The sequence below is a fragment of the Crocuta crocuta genome, unplaced genomic scaffold, assembly GCF_008692635.1.
Source record: "Crocuta crocuta isolate KB4526 unplaced genomic scaffold, BGI_CrCroc_1.0 scaffold131, whole genome shotgun sequence".
Classification (NCBI taxonomy): Eukaryota; Metazoa; Chordata; class Mammalia; order Carnivora; family Hyaenidae; genus Crocuta; species Crocuta crocuta.
In genome coordinates this window covers 7,135,578-7,155,916 of record NW_027528977.1, presented here as the reverse complement: position 1 = coordinate 7,155,916, position 20,339 = coordinate 7,135,578, and the positions used below count along the sequence as shown (strand labels likewise).

General features: G+C 36.9%; 2 protein-coding genes across 5 annotated transcripts in view; one reads left to right on the top strand and one right to left on the bottom strand.

The window, feature by feature from the left end:
• SLC25A46 (solute carrier family 25 member 46) overlaps positions 1–444 on the bottom strand; it is a 29,487-nt gene extending 29,043 nt beyond the window's left edge. The window contains exon 1 of one of the 2 annotated variants that reach the window (XM_077757169.1): positions 53–444. In XM_077757169.1, coding sequence (XP_077613295.1) covers positions 53–341 — 289 coding nt within the window. In that variant the 5' untranslated portion in view covers positions 342–444. The remainder of the gene's footprint in view (positions 1–52) is intronic. The other variant, XM_077757170.1, reaches the window with a different exon arrangement.
• The window catches only part of TMEM232 (transmembrane protein 232), a 201,265-nt gene continuing 181,328 nt past the window's right edge, over positions 403–20,339 (top strand). For 2 of the 3 annotated variants that reach the window (XM_077757168.1, XM_077757166.1), the window contains exons 1-2: positions 403–488; positions 9,944–10,056. The gene's annotated coding sequence lies outside the window, so the exon portion shown is untranslated. Of the gene's footprint in view, positions 489–8,807; positions 8,886–9,943; positions 10,057–20,339 lie in introns of those variants that run through there. The other variant, XM_077757167.1, reaches the window with a different exon arrangement.

Here is a 20,339-nt window from a genome sequence, read left to right as displayed (position 1 = left end):
AGCCACCGCCCCGCCGCTCTACCCGCCCCTGCCTTGCTCCCACGTCCCTCACCGCTGCTCTGCCCCGGCACGCCGCCGCCGCCGCTGCTGCCGCCGGGAAACGGTTCCTCCGCGGGGCCCTCGAGTGGGGTGGAGGGGGCGGGTACGCCGTAGGGCGGGCTCTTCTCACCCCAGTGCAGGTTGCGGCTACCGGGGATGTCTGGGGGAGTGGTCACCCAGTGGCTCAGGTCCGACCCGGAGCTGAAGGACCTTGCAGGGAAAGCGCCGCCAAAGCCTTGCTCATCTCGGGCACCGCCTCGATAGCCCAAGCCATCGAATCCGTCCGGGCGCCGCGGGTGCATCGCAGACGGGGCAGGATGAGGCGAGGCCCCCCGGAGCCCACCACCACTAGGGCCACCGCGACCTCGGGCCACACGGCTTCTTCCCGGCCGGCGCCGCGTCTGGGGAAATCTGACAACCGGAAGTCACTTTGCAAACCCGGAAGTTTGGTGAGCACGTGATCCCAGCCCTTTCCGGTGGTCTGGAGGCCGAGGGTTGCTAGGGAGATGCGGCGGCAACCTAGTGCCGTGACTTGAAACTATCGGTGTTTGGAGGAGGTGGGAAGATGACTGTGGGTTAATGGAACACGTACCAAAGAGATGCCGTAAAGGAATCGGAGTGGGAGGGACCGCCTGTGTGAGCGGAGGACGAATAAAGACTTTTTAAAAAAAAATTTTTATCGAGGGACAATCGCGTGGCTGGAGCTCACTGAGATCCCAGCCAGAAATGCCCAGTTGCAAATGCCCTGCTGCACCCGATGGCCTCAGATCTAGGTCTTTTCTTTTCCTTATTGGTCTAGCGCCTCACCCACTGCAAGAGAGCTATTAGAGGTTAGAGTTGTGGGATGTTGGTAATGCTCCCTCTAGCTTCGCCTCGCGATCTTGCCGCTTTAGCTATAATCTGTTGAGACAGCTGTTTCTTACCTGTGAAAGCACAGGTACTATGGACCTCTAGACCAAGCATTTTCAAAGACGATGGACGGAGAACACCGTCTTCCTCTCCGCGCTCCCCAAGAATGTAAACTGCTTTCGGGATTTAGGAATTAAGCACTTTGCTTTTTCTAAGGCCGCAAAACAAGTTTAAATAGTTTCATGTCTTTTTTTTTTTTTCGGTACACCTGAATCACTCCGTGTATTTAAAGCCCAGTGATATTATTCAAAATTGTGACCCTAGTTGACCAATTAAGAGGACTTCTGAATAGAGTCCTCTACTACCTGTTTGCATCAGCTCCATGGGCTTTTTGGTCAGAGTCGCTCTGTCTAGATCTGATCAAGGCTTCCATGGGTTCTTCTGTGTCTGTTCTTTCCCACTGGACGCCCAGGATTGCGAGGGCTTTCAGAAGAGAATCGTAGCGTGCTATTCCTAATCTTCCAGATGAGACCCTTTCTTTAAAGTGATAACTTAATGTTGAGGGGATTGATGTTCTTAAATTGGGTTGATATGTGGCTTAGGCAAGTGTATGGAGTGTCTCCTTTAATAAACGTAGCCAGTATTACTCGAGTAGTACAAATTACTGGGCAACTTATATCAAATTAATTACTGAGAATGGCGATAAAAATATTTCTCTGTTCCTTAGAAATGATTGGATTAAAGATGAGATTGGCTCAGGTCTAAAACTTGTTTCTTAAAAGAAGACCAAAAGGCCTGTGTGCGTGTGTGCGCGCCCTTTTAAGATAAAAAACAATAACGTCGTGATTTCACATCCGTATCAATGAAGAAAAGATGAGTTAGTAAAAGGACAGCTGGGTAGCCAGTGAGTTGAGGGGAAAGAACAATAATAGCCGGCCTCAAAGCTAACCCTCCCAGCCCCGTCTAAATTGCAATGTATCATATTTTTTCTTTATTTTTAAAAAGGTTGAATATTGGGAGAAAACAATAGGTGATTATTTTTCAAATAGTAAATTGGTAAGCTTCCTAAAAGCGACAGCTAAGTCAAAAACCTTGTAGGGAAAGACTAATCAATTTGACCACAAAAAATTTATTTTTCTATAAGGAAATAAAAAAGAAACATATTAATAAAAATTAAAAGAAAAAATGAGTCATTTTATTTGAAAAAAGAGCACTTAGCAAGAGTAAGGGTAATTCAGTAGAAATATAAGCAAAGAACATGAAAAGGCAAGTCGTAAAAAAAAATACAAATGGATAATAATTATATGAAAAAAAGTCTACCCTTTCAGTAGAAAGGAAAATTTAATAACTATCTTTCCCCTATTTAAATGACAATGTTTAAAAAGGAAAGTGTACATTGTGGGTCAATGTAAGAAGAAAGTAGCTGTCATTCATTCCAGAGTGGGATAAAATATAACAACCCTTTCTTGGAGGGCTGTTTGGCAATATGTATTAAAAAACCATAAAAATAATCATCTCTTTTGACTCCTAGATCTTAGGAAACAAATATAGGGTGTATACATTTACTTATGCACATATTCATGACATAATTGCTCATAACAGGAAAAATTGGATAAAACAGGATACTAAATATCAATTATTATTCACTACTTATTAATTAAAATGATTCATCCACATGATCCTTTAAGTAAAATATATTTATTGAGCACCCATCCTATGTATAGTTACTGTTCTAAGCAATGAAGTTAGAATGATAAGCCAAGGTCCTTGCGCTAGAACTCATGTTCTAGTTAAGAGATAAATAATAAATAAGATAAATATATCCTGTCAAATAATGAAACAAACATATAAAGCAATGTCAAATAATGACATATATATTTAATAAAATCAAGCAAGTGATAAAGTCAGCATTTTTTAGATTGTTTGCTCAAGGACGTGCTCTTTGAGGAAGTAATCTTTAAACAGATGTAAATGAAGTTGAAGGAATGAGCCATGTGTGAATATCTGGAAGAAAGATTTTCAAGGCAGAATTAAGTACAAAGTCCTGATGACAAGCTAGGTAGTCAATGTGCAAGGGCTGACTGGGAGCTGAAAAGAGGGTAGAGGACAGATTTGGCAGGACTTTGTTGGAGATGTTCAAGAATTTAGATCTTTTAAGAGTATGATAAGGTGACCATAATGATATTTTAGAAGGACCAACCTGAGTTCTTTATGGGGCAAAGGTGGAAGTCTCCTCTACTTAGTAGCCACTGCAAGCAGTGTAGTGCCCTCTAATGTTTGGTTTCTCTTTCCCAGGTTTCAGTTTCCTTTGCTTTTCCATTTCCCACAGTAAACTGCAGACTGGAAGCAAATGATCCTCCTTCACAAGGATTGTCAGAAGACCAATAGTTGCCTCATGCTATGTCACAATGCCTACGCCATTTATATCACTTTATCTCATCATGTAGGCATTTTATCATCTCGCATCCTCCCAAGAAGAAGGATGAGTACTGGACAATAAGATATTATGAGAGTGAAAGCGAGAGCGAGACTACATTCACAAAACTTTTATTATAGTCTATCACTATAATTGTTCTATTATATTATTATTTATTGCTGTGCATATAAATTAAACTTTATCGTAGCTATGTATGTATAGGAAGAAAATAGCATATGTGGGGTTTGGTACTATCTGCAGTTTCCGGCATCCACTGGGGGGATCTAGCTCAGAGTCTCTCATGAAATGGCTGTCAAAACTCCAGTATGAGGTGCAGTTATGTTAGAACTAACTGGACTTGATTGGGACTGGAGGATTCATTTCCAAAATATCTCACTCAGCTAACTGGGAAAAGAATGCCTCCTTTTTTTTTGTGGTTTGCTGTCAGGAGGTCTAAATTCCTTGCTACATGGAGCTCTCCAGAGAACTCTTGGAGTGTCCTTCTAATGTAACAGTTGGCTTCTTCCCTGAGGAAGAGATTTGAGAGAGAGCAAGAAGGATTTTACACTGTCTTTATGACCTAACCCCATTTCATCAATTCTGTCACATTCTAATCTCTAGGAGTGAGTCATAAATCCACCCCACATTCGAGTGGAAGGAATTTGGCTCCATCTTCTGGAGGGGGGATTACCCAATAGTTTGTGTTCATATTTTTAAATAACCACAATTAAACTATTATATAACAATGATTTGTAGGGGCATAAAAATTACTAATTAGGAAAAATTACACAAAATTATGTTATTTATTTATTTAATTTGTGGAGGGAGAGGGGCAGAGAGAGAGAAAGAGAATCCCAAGCTGAGCGTGGAGCCTGATGTGGGGCTCTATTCTGTCTCTGGGACCATGACCTGAGCCAAAATCAAGAGTCAGACGCTCAACCGACTGAGCCACCCAGTTGCCCCCAAAAACAGATTTGAAGGATTAGGTTGCTTTGAAAAGAATCATATGTTAGAAATATTTATAATCATGAAATAGTTTACTAAATATTTTAAAAAGTCTAGTCATTGTTCAGTTAGAGTTAAGTTAAAATAAAAATGAAAAGTAGCATTCGTTTTGATCGCCAGTCCATTGTGTATATATAAGTCTTTTTCTTCCATTCATCAGTCATGGACAGATGGGCTCTTTCCATAATTTGGCTATTGTTGATAATGCTGCTATAAACCTTGAAAAGAATGAAATCTTGCCATTTTGCAACAATGTGGATGGAACTGGAATGTATTATGCTAAGGGAAGTAAGTCAGTCAGAGAAAGACAAATGTATGGTCTCACTCACATGTGAAATTTAAGAAACGAAACCGATGAACATGGAGAAGGGAAGGAAAAATAAGACAAAACCAGAGAGGGAGGCAAACTGTAAAAGACTATTAGACAGACAACAAACTGAGGGCTGCTGGAGGAGCCAGCTAAATGGGGATGGGTGTGAAGGAGGGCACTTGTTGGGATGAATACTGCGTATAATATGTAAGTGATGAATCACTAAATTCTACTCATGAAACCATTAAAAAATAATAAAAATAATAAAAGAAATAAAGACTAGCAGATTATTTTTACAGTCTTTAAGAATTGACATGAAATACATTACCTGCTAAATGAAAGTACAATAAAAGCAGGTCATTCATTTATATTAATATTTTACTCAGAAACTCTTATAATAAATGAATTTAGCTTATTGGGTAAAATGAAAATCATCTACACTTCTGTGCAGGAATTTACCCAGCAATATTTATTAAGCACTAATATGTATAAGTCACTATTTTAGGTATCAAGATGCAGCTTATTATTTTCTGAGGATGAAGTTTGAAGTTATTGAAAATATTTATTTCTAATGTATATATGGACCAAGACAAAGTTTTCCAATAAATTTTAATATGTAATAAGCCATACCGTCCTATACTTGGTTCTTTTTCATAATTTTCTTGGCTAATCTGCCATTTAGTCTTCCAAATGAACTTTAAAAAAACATTTAATTCTTCACTCTCATTTTTCGAAACACACACACACACACACACACGCTTTCAGATTCACAGTGTACTCAGAAAATTTTTATGGTAACCTTAAGATGTTAGATTTTTTTCATATTCTCAAAATACTTCGTTCACTGATTCAGCGTTTTCTATTTGCTCAGGTCTATATTTGTGCCACTAAATGTTCTCTTCCAAAAACATATTATGTATTTCTATTTGTTGAGATCCATCATTTAGCTTACAGTCTGCTTTGAGAATCTTACAGAATTCCTCCACCCCACAATAATGTAACATCCTTTTTTATACTTCTTTATGAAAACTGAGAAATGTCTCTACTCCTTTCTCACACTTTAATACTTTAACTTGGATTACAAAAGCTATAAACAAATCTCTTACACATTTTTTTTTTGTCATTTCATTCTGTGGCCAAGGGAAAATTAATTGTTTAGGTATGTCTGGTTTCAGAGCTCAACATCAGTTTTTTCCAGTCACAACTTCTGCAGTTTGAGTTCTTAACTTTGATTAATGTTTGGGTGATGTGTTCTTTTGTGGTTTGAGTAGTTTCATCTTCAAGTGAAGGAGGAGTAGGGGAAGAATTTGTGGATTCTCCCTTATATAAACATGTCCTTTAGTTGTCTTCCCTATAGAATTCATGAGTAGCTACTTTTTTTTAATGAATACTCTGAAGAATCAACTGATTTTTATACTTGAAGAAGAACTTTTATCCAAACTTAAATTTTTTTGTGAGTGATCTGTTTAGTAGTTTGTATCTTTAATGCTTGTTAATGTTTTTCCTAGATCTCATGAAATAATTTAAAAAATTCCATCAAATTGCAGTTTTTCCATATTTATTTCATTTGGAATATGGTAAACACTTTTTTTCTTTTCTTTTTTTAATTTTCTATTTATTTCTGAGAGAGAGAGAGTCGGGGCAGAGACAGTGTGAGCAGGGGAGGGTCAGAGAGAGAGGGAGAGAATCTGAAGTAGGCTCCAGGCTCTGAGCTAGCTGTCAGCACAGAGCCTGACGTGGGGCTCGAACCCACGAATCATGAGATCATGACCTGAGCCAAAGTCGGATGCTTAACCGACTGAACCACTCAGGCGCCCCAACACTTTTTTTCCTTATTTCACCCATCCTCCCATTTATCTCCCCTCTGGTAACTATCAGTTTGTTCTCTGTATTTAAATATTTTTTTGTTTCTTTGTCTCTTTTTCCTTTGCCATTTGTTTTGTTTCTTAAATTCCACATGAGTGAAATGGCATGATATTTGTATTTCTCTGACTATTTCACTTGCATTGTATATGCTAGAACTGTCCATGTTAGTACAAATGGCAAGATCGCATTCTTTTTTACAGCTGAGTAATATTCCATTGTGTGCGTTTATATATATATATGCATATATAATATATATGTCTATGTATATATATGTATATGTGTATATATATATGTATGTATATATCACAACTTTTTTATCCAATCATCTATTCATGAACACTTGGGCTGCTTTCATATCTTGACTATTGTAAATAATGCTGCTATAAACATAGTAGTGCATATATCTTTTTAAATTAGTGTTTTAATATTCTTTGGGTAAATACCCAGTAGTGGAATTACTGGATACTATGGTAGTATTATGTTTAATTTTTTAAGGAACCTGTATACTGTTTTCCACAGTGAGTGCACCCAGTTTGCATTCAGACCGCAGTGCACAGGTGTGAGGTGATATCTCATTGTGGTTTTGATTTGCACTTTCCTGATGATGAGTGACATTGAGCATCTTTTCATGTGTTTGTTGGCCATCTTCCAGATGTCTTCTTTAGAGAAATGTCTGTTTATATCTTGCTGATTTTTAATTGGATTTTTTTTCAGTGTTTAGTTGTATAAGTTATTTATGTATTTCAGATACTGTTTATTGGATATATCATTAGCAAATGTCTTCTCCCATTTAGTAGGTTTTCTTTTAGTTTGTTGATTGTTTCCTTTGCTGTGCAGAAACTTATTTTGATGAAGTCCCAATGGTTTATTTTTACTTTTATTTCCTTTGCATCATATCAAGAAAGATATTGCTATGGCAGGAATATAGTAAGCATTCTTAATTTGCTGTCTCAAGTATTTTTTTTCATCAAAAGCTTTTTCCCCTGCTATTCTTTATTCTAATTTATATCTTTGTTCTCTGTTTTTAGAACACATTCTGTGTGGGCTGGGGCTCTAAGATCTGCTTCCTAAGATATATCGTTTTTAGTGTTTCTCAATTTTACTTTTATTCTTACCTTCAAGTTACTGATCTATTAGGAGGAATATGTTTCAAAGAAACTGTACTGTAATTTCTTTTTCTAAACTTTATCATTTTTTAGAATTAATTTTTAAAAGTCTTTATTATTATTTTTCAAGCAGTTTTCAAGCAGTTCATGACCAAATTAAGAGAAAAGTAGATATCTCCATTCACTCCCTGTCCTCAATACATGCTTAGCCTCCCTGATTATCTACATCCTCAACTGGAGTAGTAATTTGTTACAGCTGATGAACTTAGGCTGACACATCATAATCATCCAAAGTTTGTAGTTTATGTTAAAGTTCACTGTTCGCGTTGTTCATTGTATGGGTTTGGACCAATAATTTCTGTTTTAAATATCAAAATGTACTAAAAAATAAAAAACTTATTTGGTAATTATTATGAACAGAAATAATTCAGTATTGATGTATTCAAGTTTACATCAGTTAAATTTTCTTTTGAATTTTTTAATTATTAATTTTTTTATTTTTATGAAGTTTTAATTTTTTTAGGGAAGTTATTTCACTAGGACAATACCTGTACATTAGCTTTGAGTTTAATCAGAATTGCTCTTCCATATAGTGAAACATCTGTGAACATCTGTAGAATATTTGAAGTTTCTCGTGCACTGGTAGGTGGGAATCTTATAAGGATTCAAATTAATTTTATTGTAACCTATCCTTAAAAGTTAAGCATTTTTTTTTTTTTTTGGCGTTTAAATTCACCCTCTTGTGCTTAGTACATACAAAACATCCTGGATGCTTTGTTTACCCACTATCCTAAATAAAGAGGACATTAGCAGATTTAGATTTTCTATGTAAAAGGAGTTTAGGAACAACAGTTTGACTAGAAGACATAGCCTTCTAACATACCCTTATACAGCAATCATTTTGTTTCTATTTTGTTTATTTTTTTCATTGGGGGGGGAGTAGGGCAAAGTTTGGGAGGAGGCATGTAAAATGTTGAGGAGACACGAAAGCACTGTCAAGCCTCTTTTCATTGCAGCTACTGGCTGCAAATTCACTGTACAGTATTGAGAACAAATCTTTACCATGTGCTTTATGATTGTATTTTCAAGCTAATAAGTCACACTTCGTTGCATCTATTCGTTGGAAACTAAACACAATGTAGTGAAGGAGAGGTAAGGAATGTGGAATTGCATTTATAGGTCCTGATTGGCTAAGCCCTGGTCGGCAGCTAAAAGAGCAACCTTCTGTCTCTAAAGCGACTTCCACAGCGTCCTTAGCAACTAGTCTTGATCCCCAGCGACCCCTAGCACCGCGGTGAGTCCTGCTTCTGATGATCTGATAACTTGAGAACTAAGGTTGCTACACCCACCATGAGGGCAGCCGTGAACCCCATAAAGACTCCAAAATGGGAGCGGGGACCCTCGTTCTAAGATACCATAGCTGTGGCTGAAGGAAGGAGCCTATACTCGCTCCCCTAGCCCAGGCGCACTATTCCCGCGCCTCTAAGAATCAAAGCAGTTGCGAGGAAACTCCCTGGAGGGCAGCAAGGGTGAAGGTAGGGGTTTCCCTACCATGTCTTTTGATAGGCAAATGGCCTTTTCTTTTCTTTTTTTTTCCTTTTCTCTTTCTTTTTCTTTTCCTTTTTTTTTTCCGGGAGACTAAAGGAGGTGTGGTATTAATGGGATACTTCCTCATTGGTATCAGTGGGAAAACCCTTGTTATTTTCTCTGGACTGAAATTGTGTGTCCTCCTGGCAACCCTTAATTCAGAACCATCCTTGCGTTGCTTGAGAGTCTTCAAGTCTTTCTATAGTTGGTGAAATTGCACTCACCTCCCAGTTTTTTTAATATCGACTCTTTTGTACTTCAAAAGAGATTGTTCAAATGTTTGGAGAAGTGTGTAGCTGTGTGTGTGTGTGTGGGGGGGGGAGGGTACCTTGAGGATGTGAAATAAAAAGATTTTTAAAAGGCAATTTATCTGGGGAAAAAAGGTATAAGCTATTGATTGGGAAAAATCTGTGTGTGTGTGTGTGTGTGTGTGTGTGTGTGGTGTGTGTATGAGAGAGAGAGAGAGAAGGGTAAAGTGATGGTCGGATCCCCTTATTTACCTTATCTCAAAAATATATCTGAATGGATTCCATCCTTTTGGTCGTCTTTGATCAGTTTATCTTTTGATCTTTAAGGTTAAGGTCTAAATCTTAAGTTCTCTAATCAAATTACCTACCCAAAGACTCGATATAATTTTAATATTGTCTAGTTCTCAGAAATTGTCGTTTAAAGTGTACTTTTACAACATTGTTTTAACGAGAGCATAAAAAACACGCTAGGGTTTAATGTTAAAAAAATTTTTTTTTAATTTGTGCCAATTTGCAGATGAACTGCGAAGCACTCAGACAGCTTGCTGGAGCCATCTTAAGAGCTGAAACATCTCTCCAATGAGAAAACATTTTTTATTTTGCTGCCCCACATAAATCTTTAGATTCAAGGTGAGTGCCAGATTTTTATTTCAGTAAGAGCTACTCTGTATGCTCTCTTCTTATTGAACATCTGATTCATTATTAGGATCATTCATTAGCATCATAAACTTGGTATGTGTTTTTCTCTTGAAGTTCATTGTCCTTCCAGAGCTTCTGATAAAGTGCCTGGTTACAATTGCTTAGTAAATGGTTTAGTGCTATCAACTAGAATTTCCAAAAATGTGTCCTGCATGTGACTCTAGTAGATAGTATTCTAAAGGTTCCTCCTGGTCAAATGTAGTAACAATTACACATTGCACTGCTGCTGGGGAGATTTGCACTGCACAGCAACATATTAACCACTCCTAGAGGTCTTAGGGTATGCAAAACTATTTAATTTTGTTTTAATTGTACAGTATTTCCCAAACTTATTTCAAAACAAAAAGCTTTTAGGACATAATTATATCCCAAGAATCTATATTTCACAAAACATGTTTGGGAATTACTATTCAAACCTAAACAGCGTACTCTTTATCTTGCTTATATTTTCATCAAAACAATTAGATTAATTTTTTATTTAAAAAATTTTTTTAAAAGCTGGTTCAGTTGGATAAGCATGTGACTCTTAATTTCAGGATCATGAGTTCTAGCCCCATATTGGGTATAGTAGAGATTACTTAAATAAATAACTTAAATTGGGGCACCTGGGTGGCTTAGTCGGTTAAGCGTCCGACTTTCGCTTAGGTCATGATCTTGCGGTTCGTGGGTTCGAGCCCCGCGTCGGGCTCTGTGCTGACTGCCAGCTCAGAGCCTGGAGCCTATTTCAGAGTCTGTATCTCCCTCTCTCTCTGACCCTCCCCCGCTCACACTGTCTCCCTCTCTCTCTCCTAGAAATAATTTTAAAAAAAGTTTAAAAAAATTAAAAAAAATAAATAACTTAAATAAATAAAAATAAAAAGACAAATGTTGGTGAGTATTTGGAGAAATTGGAGCTCTTACATGCTGCTAGTGACAATGTGATAGTGCAGCCACTTTGGAAAACAATATGGCAGTTCTTCAAAATGGTTAAACATAGAGTTATCACATGATTCAGTAATTTCACTCCTTGTAAATACTCAAGAGAATTGGAAATACATATGCACACATAAATTTGTACATGATGTTTATGGCATCAAGACTGATCTCATTGAGATCTTCTTGGATTCTTGGATCTCTGTCAGCAAGTCCACAGTTAAGACACATTTATACTTAAATTTATAGAATATAAATTTCACAGCCACATTTGTTTATCACTAATGTTACTTTTTGTGTGTGTGTACAGGAGTTTGGGTGGGAACAAATACTGAAACCATTACCTTTTACAAGAAGCCCAGGAGAGGATATTGAGTTGTTGAGAAGAATAAATTTTACAGTTTTCTTCTAGTGCAGATTACCTGTAATGACTTCATGCATCTGGTTTGAAGTGGTTATTCAGCTCAACTACTAGGTCACTCAACTAGGTCACTCAACTACTTTTCAGGTTATTCAGACTTTGTTTGGTTAGTGATGCATGGTCAACTTGTGTATATCCTTCATATACTGTGAATACTGGGCTTTTCTATTACTGCCAAGTTCATCCTATAACACTGGTACCCTAAAAACAGCCAACCAGTGCTTAGTGTCCTAAACAACCCCAGCCATGGTTAAACATCTTTCCCCAGCCATGGTTAAACTTATTCCAGAATGTAGCAGCAATACGGAATTCTTTCATCAGGTTCAGAACTAAAGTTTTCATCAGATATCACCTTAGGAAATTCATCAGTGTAATTTTTGGCAGAAATCTTTTCATGAAGATATTCAGATATTTTGTACCATGAAGCTTTTATATTTCTATAATCAATCTTCTGAATATCGGCACTCATGTTCAGTGTTCATTTTTTCATGGTCAACTCTGTCCCATTTATTGAACCAAAACTCAATCATCTGCCCTGCTTGGAAAGTTTAGCATCATTTTATATGTTTTATATGTTCATCGGTCACTTGCTTTTACTCTTCATAGCCTTCTTTATTTATTTATTTTTTTGGCTCTCTCAATCCAAAATTTGTCTGTTTTTTTCAGGGTTTTATTCCATTATTTCTTTGATTCCTATTTCTTCTCTAATGACTCTTTTGCTCCTTCAAGAATTACCTAAAGATTTTGATTTATGCTTGTTTTAAATTACTGAAAGAACAATTAAAGACTACCTTATTTATGAAACTACCATTTCATAGTTTGGTGCTGAAAGAATTGTGTTAAATACTTTCAATTTTTAAGTATTCCACTCATTAGATAAATATATTTACATTATTTGAATTCAGGGCCAAAATAAAGAGATCTGTTAAGAGACAGAGAGGTGGAAAACATCTTTTTCATATTTAAATAGAAATTTGACTATTCTCTAGATCTCATCATATATTTATAGAATGTCATATTGACAGAATATTTTTCTTGGGCATTTTTTGTCCTCTTAAAATCATCTGGAGTCCTAATAGGGAATTCAGTATTTTGAGATGTAATAATGTTGGTTTGTAGACCTGTCTTTTTTCTCCAGATTATAATTTTTTGAGGAAGAGACCATATTTTAATTACCTTTCAAACACAGGAAGCTCAAACATCATTAGCGCTTTTATTTTTGTGAAAACTGAATCAAATTCCCTAAATGCAGCCACTTAAAATGAATAATGTATTGTTTGATAGTGTTAAATATAAAATGGTCAAAAACATTCTTTTATTTCTAGTTTATAAGTAAGTGTGTGTGTGTGTGTGTGAGTGTGTGTTTGTGTGTATAATTTTCCTTATTTCATCTTGTATGTTGAATGTTGCAAATGTGTAAAAAGTGCTGGCACACAACATAAACCCAATAAAAAATTCATGGACAATTGCATCCATTTTTGCAACTTCTTCACAGACCATTGATCGCATTAGTAGTTTGTATCAAAGCCAAATGGCTTCCAATGGTGAATATCAACCTAAGCAAAGAGGAAAACTGAGGCAAGCTTGAATTATCAGAAATTGAGTTTATTCAGGGATAGCAGAGGAATTTTAATTTGGGAAACACAAACTATAGCAAACTACAGGCAGATTTATTGAATGTTTGCGACAGGCCATATTTATGGGAAAGGAGTGCAAAGAAGGGGGGAGGTCCAGCCAGAGTCCAAGCAGTAAATTCATTGGCTTGAGGTTAGGGGAAGATTTGTGATGGATGTTTAGTGGTGGAGAAATAAGTTCCCGTATTCTATTAAGTCAGGCATTTGTGGGGGAATTGGTCTCTTCATTTCATGAGTTTCCCTTCCTGAGGGTGCATGAGTGAGATTCTCCATTCCATATCCTCTGGTTCCATATAAATTGAAATCCTTTCATAGTAAGTGAGGGAAATGTAAGATATTTAAGTCAGAGTAGGTCTTTATCACTTAAGTGTCAGATCATTGCAATTTTCCTGAGTAAATGAGTGAACTGGTGATTCATGAGTGATGAATGAAAGTAGTACCTGTTTAAATTTTGGTACTTTTAGGAAAATGGTACTTTTTAGTGCATTTTCCTCATTGTCCAAGGCTTTGTAAATCATCTGTAAATACTTTAAACACATTGATTTCCAGGATTTTGAATATCCACATTTCATATTAATTATGAATAATTATTTTACTTGTACTACAAAGTTAAAATACATATACTAGTTATGCATCATAGTCAATGGACTTACATATTGCAAGAAATATTTCTTTAAAAAAATTTTTTTAATGTTTACTTATTTTTGAGAGAGAAAGAGAGATAGAGCATGTACAGGGAGGTTCAGAGAGAGAGAAGCAGTCACAGAATCTGAAGCAGGCTCCAGGTTTTGAGCTCTCAGCACAGAGCCTGATGCAGGGCTCGAACTCACGAACTGTGAGATCACGACCTGAGCCAGAGATGAAGTTGGTCACTTAACTGACTGAGCCACCCAGGCAAGAAATATTTCTGTACTTTAAATTGATGATGTATACTCCAAGCATCTGTTCTGCTTGACTGGTTAGATATTCAGTCTTAGTGTTGATTAGTCTTGCCCTGCCCTGGGGTTATACATAGGTCCTTGGTACTTATGTATCACTAAAGCATTGGAGAATCACCGTGGGACACTGGGGCAGTTTTCACATCTATATGGTCCCCTCTCTTTTGGAATACCTTCTGGGCCATAATGAGACTGGGACAAGATTTTTATGCCTCTGCTATGATGGAAGTTTCAGTCTCCCAAGATGAAGTACACAAACATTTCTTCCATGGTACTGTCATCTCCAGACAATGCTGCTACAAGAAAGGAGATGGCTCTGAATGACCTCTTTTACCTTCCAGTCTCAGGAAACATCTCTTTCCACAATCCCCGAAGCTTTCTCCTCCTACAGGGCACCCACTGTCATCTCTTCAATGAGGTTAATGTTTTGTTTTTGCTTTTTAAAGATGGGGTGGAGCTAGAGACTAACGGAGGTTTTAGGTTTCTGCTTTGGAGAAATTCAGGCAAGGAAGAGTGCCTATATACATATGACTCCTCAGAATAGAAAACTACAAACCAAAAGGGAGAGCTCTTAGAATATATAAAGACATCATTCTTAAGAGGCATCCATGAGACTCAGTCACTCATACTTCTCTTCTACAAACTGGACATTTTTAGTCTTTTAACCATTTCCAAAAGGACATGGTTTTATATCTCCTCAATTTTCCCCTCATGCCTCTTGGTAAAACAGATCACTTGGTTGTTTTTTAATGTAAGTATAGGAACCCAAACAGATGAGATAATTCAGTTCCCATCATATTTTGCACTAAATGTTTATAATTAAGATTTATAACTGATACATATAATTTAATTTTGCAATGGCAAATAAAAAATTAGTTATTTAAAAAATACACTTGTTACCAATATAATCATCCATATCCTCAAACTTTATGCTTCAGTAATCTGAATAGTCCCTACTCTGAGTTTGGATTTTATTGTTGGCAGTAGGGCTATATTAAAGGGCCTTAAACAGGAGAGGGGGCTTGGCGGAAGAGGAAAGGGCTCATGAGGTTTATATTTGGAAAAGTTACTCTGGCAGTCATGTAAAAGATGAGGGCAGAAGAAGAGAACTCAGAAGGAGACTGGAAGATAAGGAGTTATGGTATTAGTCCAGAACAAAGATAATGATATTCCTGACTTAGGAGAATGGCAGAAAGCATTAGAAGGAGGCTTAAAAGGGGTACCTAGGTGCCTGAGGTGGTTAAGTGGCTGACTTGGGCTCAGGTCATGATCTCATGGTTCATGGGTTCAAGTCTTGTGTTAGAGTCTGTGCTGACGGCTTGGAGCCTGCTTTGGATTCTGTGTCTCCCTTTCTCTCTGCCCCTCTCCCACTTGTGCTCTGTCTTTATCTCTATAAAAAATGAATAAACATTTTAAAAACCCACTTTTTTTAAATAAAAAAGAAGGAGGCTTGATTAACAGAGCCCCTCTGAAGATGGGAATCAATACCACATAGTGACAAATAGTGCCTCCCTAGTGTTTTGATGCTATACAAGCTAGCGAAAAACTTGAAGCAAGGTGAGGCCTGACCATAACCATGAAAGGGAGATTTAGATGGAGCCTCGGTTTCTTGTGATTGTGAAGCTGCAAAACAGATCCTAAATTGTCTAGCTTTGGAGTTAAAAGAATGTTGAACATCGGAGAAATATACTTTTTTTTTAAATCTTCTTTGAGCCATTGTCATTTTTACTTCAGTTTTATGTCAATAAATTTAATTCTAATTTTTAAAAAATATTTTATTTATTTCTGGGAGAGAGAGAAAGACAGCATGAACAGGAGAGGGTCAGAAAGAGAGGGACACACAGAATCTGAAACAGGCTCCAGGCTCTGAGCTGGCAGTCAGCACAGAGCCCGATGTGGGGCTGGAACCCATGAACCATGAGATCATGACCTGAGCTGAAGTCGGACGCTTAATTGACTGAGCCACCCAGGCGCCCCAATAAATTTAATTCTGATACAATATATTCTCTTAAAATTTATTTTTATTGAAGTAACAATTGCATATAGTGAAATGCATGAATGTTCATTGTACAGTTCAATGAGTATTCTGGGTATCTATTTCTAGTAACAACCATTCTAAAACTTAGTGACAAATAATTTTTTAAAAATCAACTCTCATGGTTCTGAAGTTGATTATACACAGTTGGGTAATTCTCATTATGGGTCTTTCCTTTGATTTCAGTTAGATGTCAGGTGAGGCTCTAGTCATCTAAAGGCTTGGAGGGTTGGACATCCAAATGGCTCACTTGCATGGCTGGCCGTTGCCACTTGCTGTCCGGTCGCCTGGGAGCCTGGCTGGGTGTTCAGCCAGAGCTGTCAACCAGAGCTCTTATGCCTGCCTTTCCGTGTGATTGTTGACCTCCCAACATGGTGGCTGGACTCTGAGAGAACATCCTTAGGAGACCTACCAGGAAACAGCAAGGTTTTTATGGTCTAGCTTCATTGTCCCAAGTGTTACTTCTGCCACATCCTGTTAGTCCAGCAAGTCACTAAGTTAGGCCCAGATTCATGGGGAGAGTAATTAGACTCCATCTCTTGTGAGGGAGATACAAGGCCACACTGCAGAACAACACAGAGTATGGGCGATACTGTTGTAGTGTTTTGAAAAACATAGTCAGCTACAGTGACTTTTGATACATATTTACACTCATGTCAGCACCTCCAATATATAACATTTCCATCTATACTTTGCATTCAATCTCCAGTCTCACATCCCATCCTCCCACAGATCATCACCATGTAATAGCTTTGTTTGTTCTTTTTTTTTTTTTGATTTTTTAAAATATTTTATTTATTTCTAGGAGAGAGAGAGAGAGACAGCGTGAGCAGGGGAGGGTCAGAGAGAGAGGGAGTCACAGACTGAAGCAGGCTCCAGGCTCTGAGCTGGCAGTCAGCACAGAGCCCGACGCGGGGCTCGAACCCACGAACCGCGAGATCATGACCTAAGTGAAAGTCGGACGCTTAACCAACTAAGCCACCCAGGCGCCCCTAGCTTTGCTTGTTCTTAAACTTCATATATTTGGAATCATATGGTATGCGCACTTTTTTGTTTGTCTTCTTTCACTCAGTGTATTCTTGGTGCATGTGGCAGTAGCTTGCTTTCTAGTACTAAGAAGAATCCTGTAAGTTTTTATATGCAATGTTTTTATTATAATTTAGTTCTAAGTATTTTGAAATTCTTTTGTTATTTCTTCTTTGATCCAGAGGTGACTTAGAATTGAGTTTCCTATTTCCTAGTATATAGGAAATTTATCTTTTATTGTAATTTTCTGATTAATTCATGTTTTGATGCCAAGAAATATAATCTACTTACGTAGATTACCTACTTTTCATAATTTATTAAGACTCATTTTCTAGGCTAGAATATGGTCAATTTTTGGAAATTGTACTTGTGTGCTTGGGAAGAATGCATGTTCTTTAATGATGAAATACAGAGCTAATTTGGTTTGTTTGGTACATTATATTAATTATATCGTTTAAATCTTCTGTACCTTAGCTGATTTTCTTTTTTGTTGTTGACTACCTGATGTATAAGTAGTTAAGAAAGTGTGACTCAATTTCTTGTTACTAATTTATTTTCTCAGAGCCACACTGCTCACCCCTTTCTCCACCTGGCACACACCAGCTCACAATAGTCCTTCAGTTCCCCAGTAGTTTAGCTCAGGGTTTTTCCTCTATAATTTCTTGGATTTCAAATTTCTTAGTGCTACAAAGTTGTTTTTAATGACAGGTACCTAAAGGCTGTATTAATTAGTCACTTTTATTAAAGGTACTGGAACCCACATCACTATTTTTTTATATTGTTTATTCCAAAATCTTTTTTGTATTACTGGATGTAATCTACTTTTCTGTGCATAGATTGTTCTGAGATTTTTAATGTATTTTCAAATAAAAATACTGTACCTTCCCCCCCATATTTGTAGCCCATTTTTCCTTTCCTTATACAGTATTTTTGTTGGCCAGGACTGCCTATAAAATGTTGAGTTAATTAGTGAGAACATGTATATCTTTTGTATTGTTCTTGGCTTTTCAGATAAAGCTTCTAAAATTTTGTTAATTATCATGTTTCTTTTAGTTTTTCTTAGGTAGTTTTAATTAAATTAAAGAAAACTGACATTCCTAGTTTGCAGAGGTTTTTTTGTTTTTGTTTTTTAATAATCATGCATGGAAACTGGATTTAATTTGAATTCATCTTTGGCATATATAAAACTATTTTCTACTTTTTTTTCTTAAATCCATCAATGTTACGGCCTGTGGTAATAGATTTTTATAATATTAAATCATCCTTGCTCTTCTAGACTAATTCATATCAGTAATAATGGATTAGTTTTTATTGGTATCGCGGATTTGGTTTCCTTGTTCTTTTTTTTTTTTTAGAATTTTGGCAGCAATGTTAATAGGTGAGATTTTCCTGTTAATTTATTTTCCTATAGTGATCCAAATCCTGTTACCTTGAGTGCTCTAAAAATTTATCTGTTTTGTGTAGGATCTCCTAAGATTAATGAAACTATAAATAAGCATAAAAATAATAAAATTATGGAAAACCTTAGGAAGATATTCTGGGGAGAAAGAATAAGAAGAAAAGAAAATGACAAGCTAATTTAAATAATTGTATTAGCAGTTAAATTTATTTTTAATGTTTATTTATTTTTGAGAGACAGAGAGAGAGAGACAGAGTGCAAGCAGAGGGGGGGCAGACAGAGAGGGAGAGAGAGAATCCAAAGCAGGTTCCAGGCTCTGTGCTGTCAGCACAGAGCCCAACCTCCCCTCGAACCCATGGACTGTGAGATTATGACCTGAGCTGAAGTTGGCCGCTTAACCAACTAAGCAACCCAGGTGGCTATGTATTACCAATTTTAAAAGCAGTTTTTGTTTAAATGTTTTGTTTATTCTTTTGGTTATCATAATGTTAGGTATTATGTCTGTTTTGAGGTTGATTAAATGATTAGAGTAAATCTGATATATATCATATTTTCCTATATGGCCTTGTGACTTTTTTTAAGTTAATCAATTAATTTTTAAAATTTATATCCTAGTTAGTTAGCATATAGTGCAACAATGATTTTAGAGTAGATTCCTTAAGCCCCTTACACATTCAGCCCACCCCCCCTTCCACAGCCCCTCTAGCAAGCCTCTGTTTGTTTTCCATATTTAAATTTTTTTAATGTTTATTCATTTTTTGAGAGACAGAGTACAAGCAGAGGTGGAGCAGAGAGAGAGGGAGACACAGAATCGGAAGCAGGCTCCAGGCTATCAGCACAGAGCCTGATGCGGGGCTCGAACTCACAAACTGTGAGATCATCACCTGAGCTGAAGTCGGCCGCTCAACCGACTGAGCCACCCCGCTGCCCCTGTTTTCCATATTTAAGTATCCCTTATGTTTTGTTCCCCTCCCTGTTTTTATATTATTTTTGCTTCTTTTCCCTTATGTTCATCTGTTTTGTATCTTAAAGTCCTCATATGAGCGAAGTCATATGATATTTGTCTTTCTCTGACTAATTTCACTTAGCATAATACCCTCTAGTTCCATCCATGTAGTTGCAAATGGCAAGATTTCATTCTTTTTGATTGCTGATATACTCCATTTCATATGTACACCACATCTTCTTTATCCACTCATCCATTGGTGGACATTTGGGCCCCTTCTATACTGTGGCTGTCGTTGATAGCACTGCTATAAACATTGGGGTGCACGTGCCCCTTTGGCCTCGTGACATGTTAATTAAATGCTGGGAAGAAGTCAGTTAAATCTATGTAAGTGTGAATCAATGCTTTAAAACATTTTATTATAAAAAACTTCAATCATGCAGAAAAGTTAAGAGGTTCGTAAATTAATCTTCATTTACTTTCAGCTCAGATTTAACAATTATCAGTTAATTAAGCTCATACATTGTGATGTGTTAGTTATATAACATTTTTATGCCTTAAGTGTTTATTACTTAATGCATTTATGTGACTAGTTAGAAGAATATTATACAAAGAGCTAATAGTAAGTGATGAATATTACTCTTCACTTGGATAGTAATGATTGCTTAATGGGAGATACTACTCTAATCCCTGTTTACAGATGAGGAAACTAAGGTACCTGGCAGTTAAGTAATTTGCACAGTGACAGAGATGTAATCTGTGCTGGAGCCAGAATTTAAAGCAAGCTGTTTAAATGTTCCTTCATGTGCATGGTTCTCTACTACCCCACACAGGAGTGAGAGAGAGAGAGACCTCATAGAAGTAGGGCAATAAGCCAAAGAAGGAGTGTCATGATAAATGAAA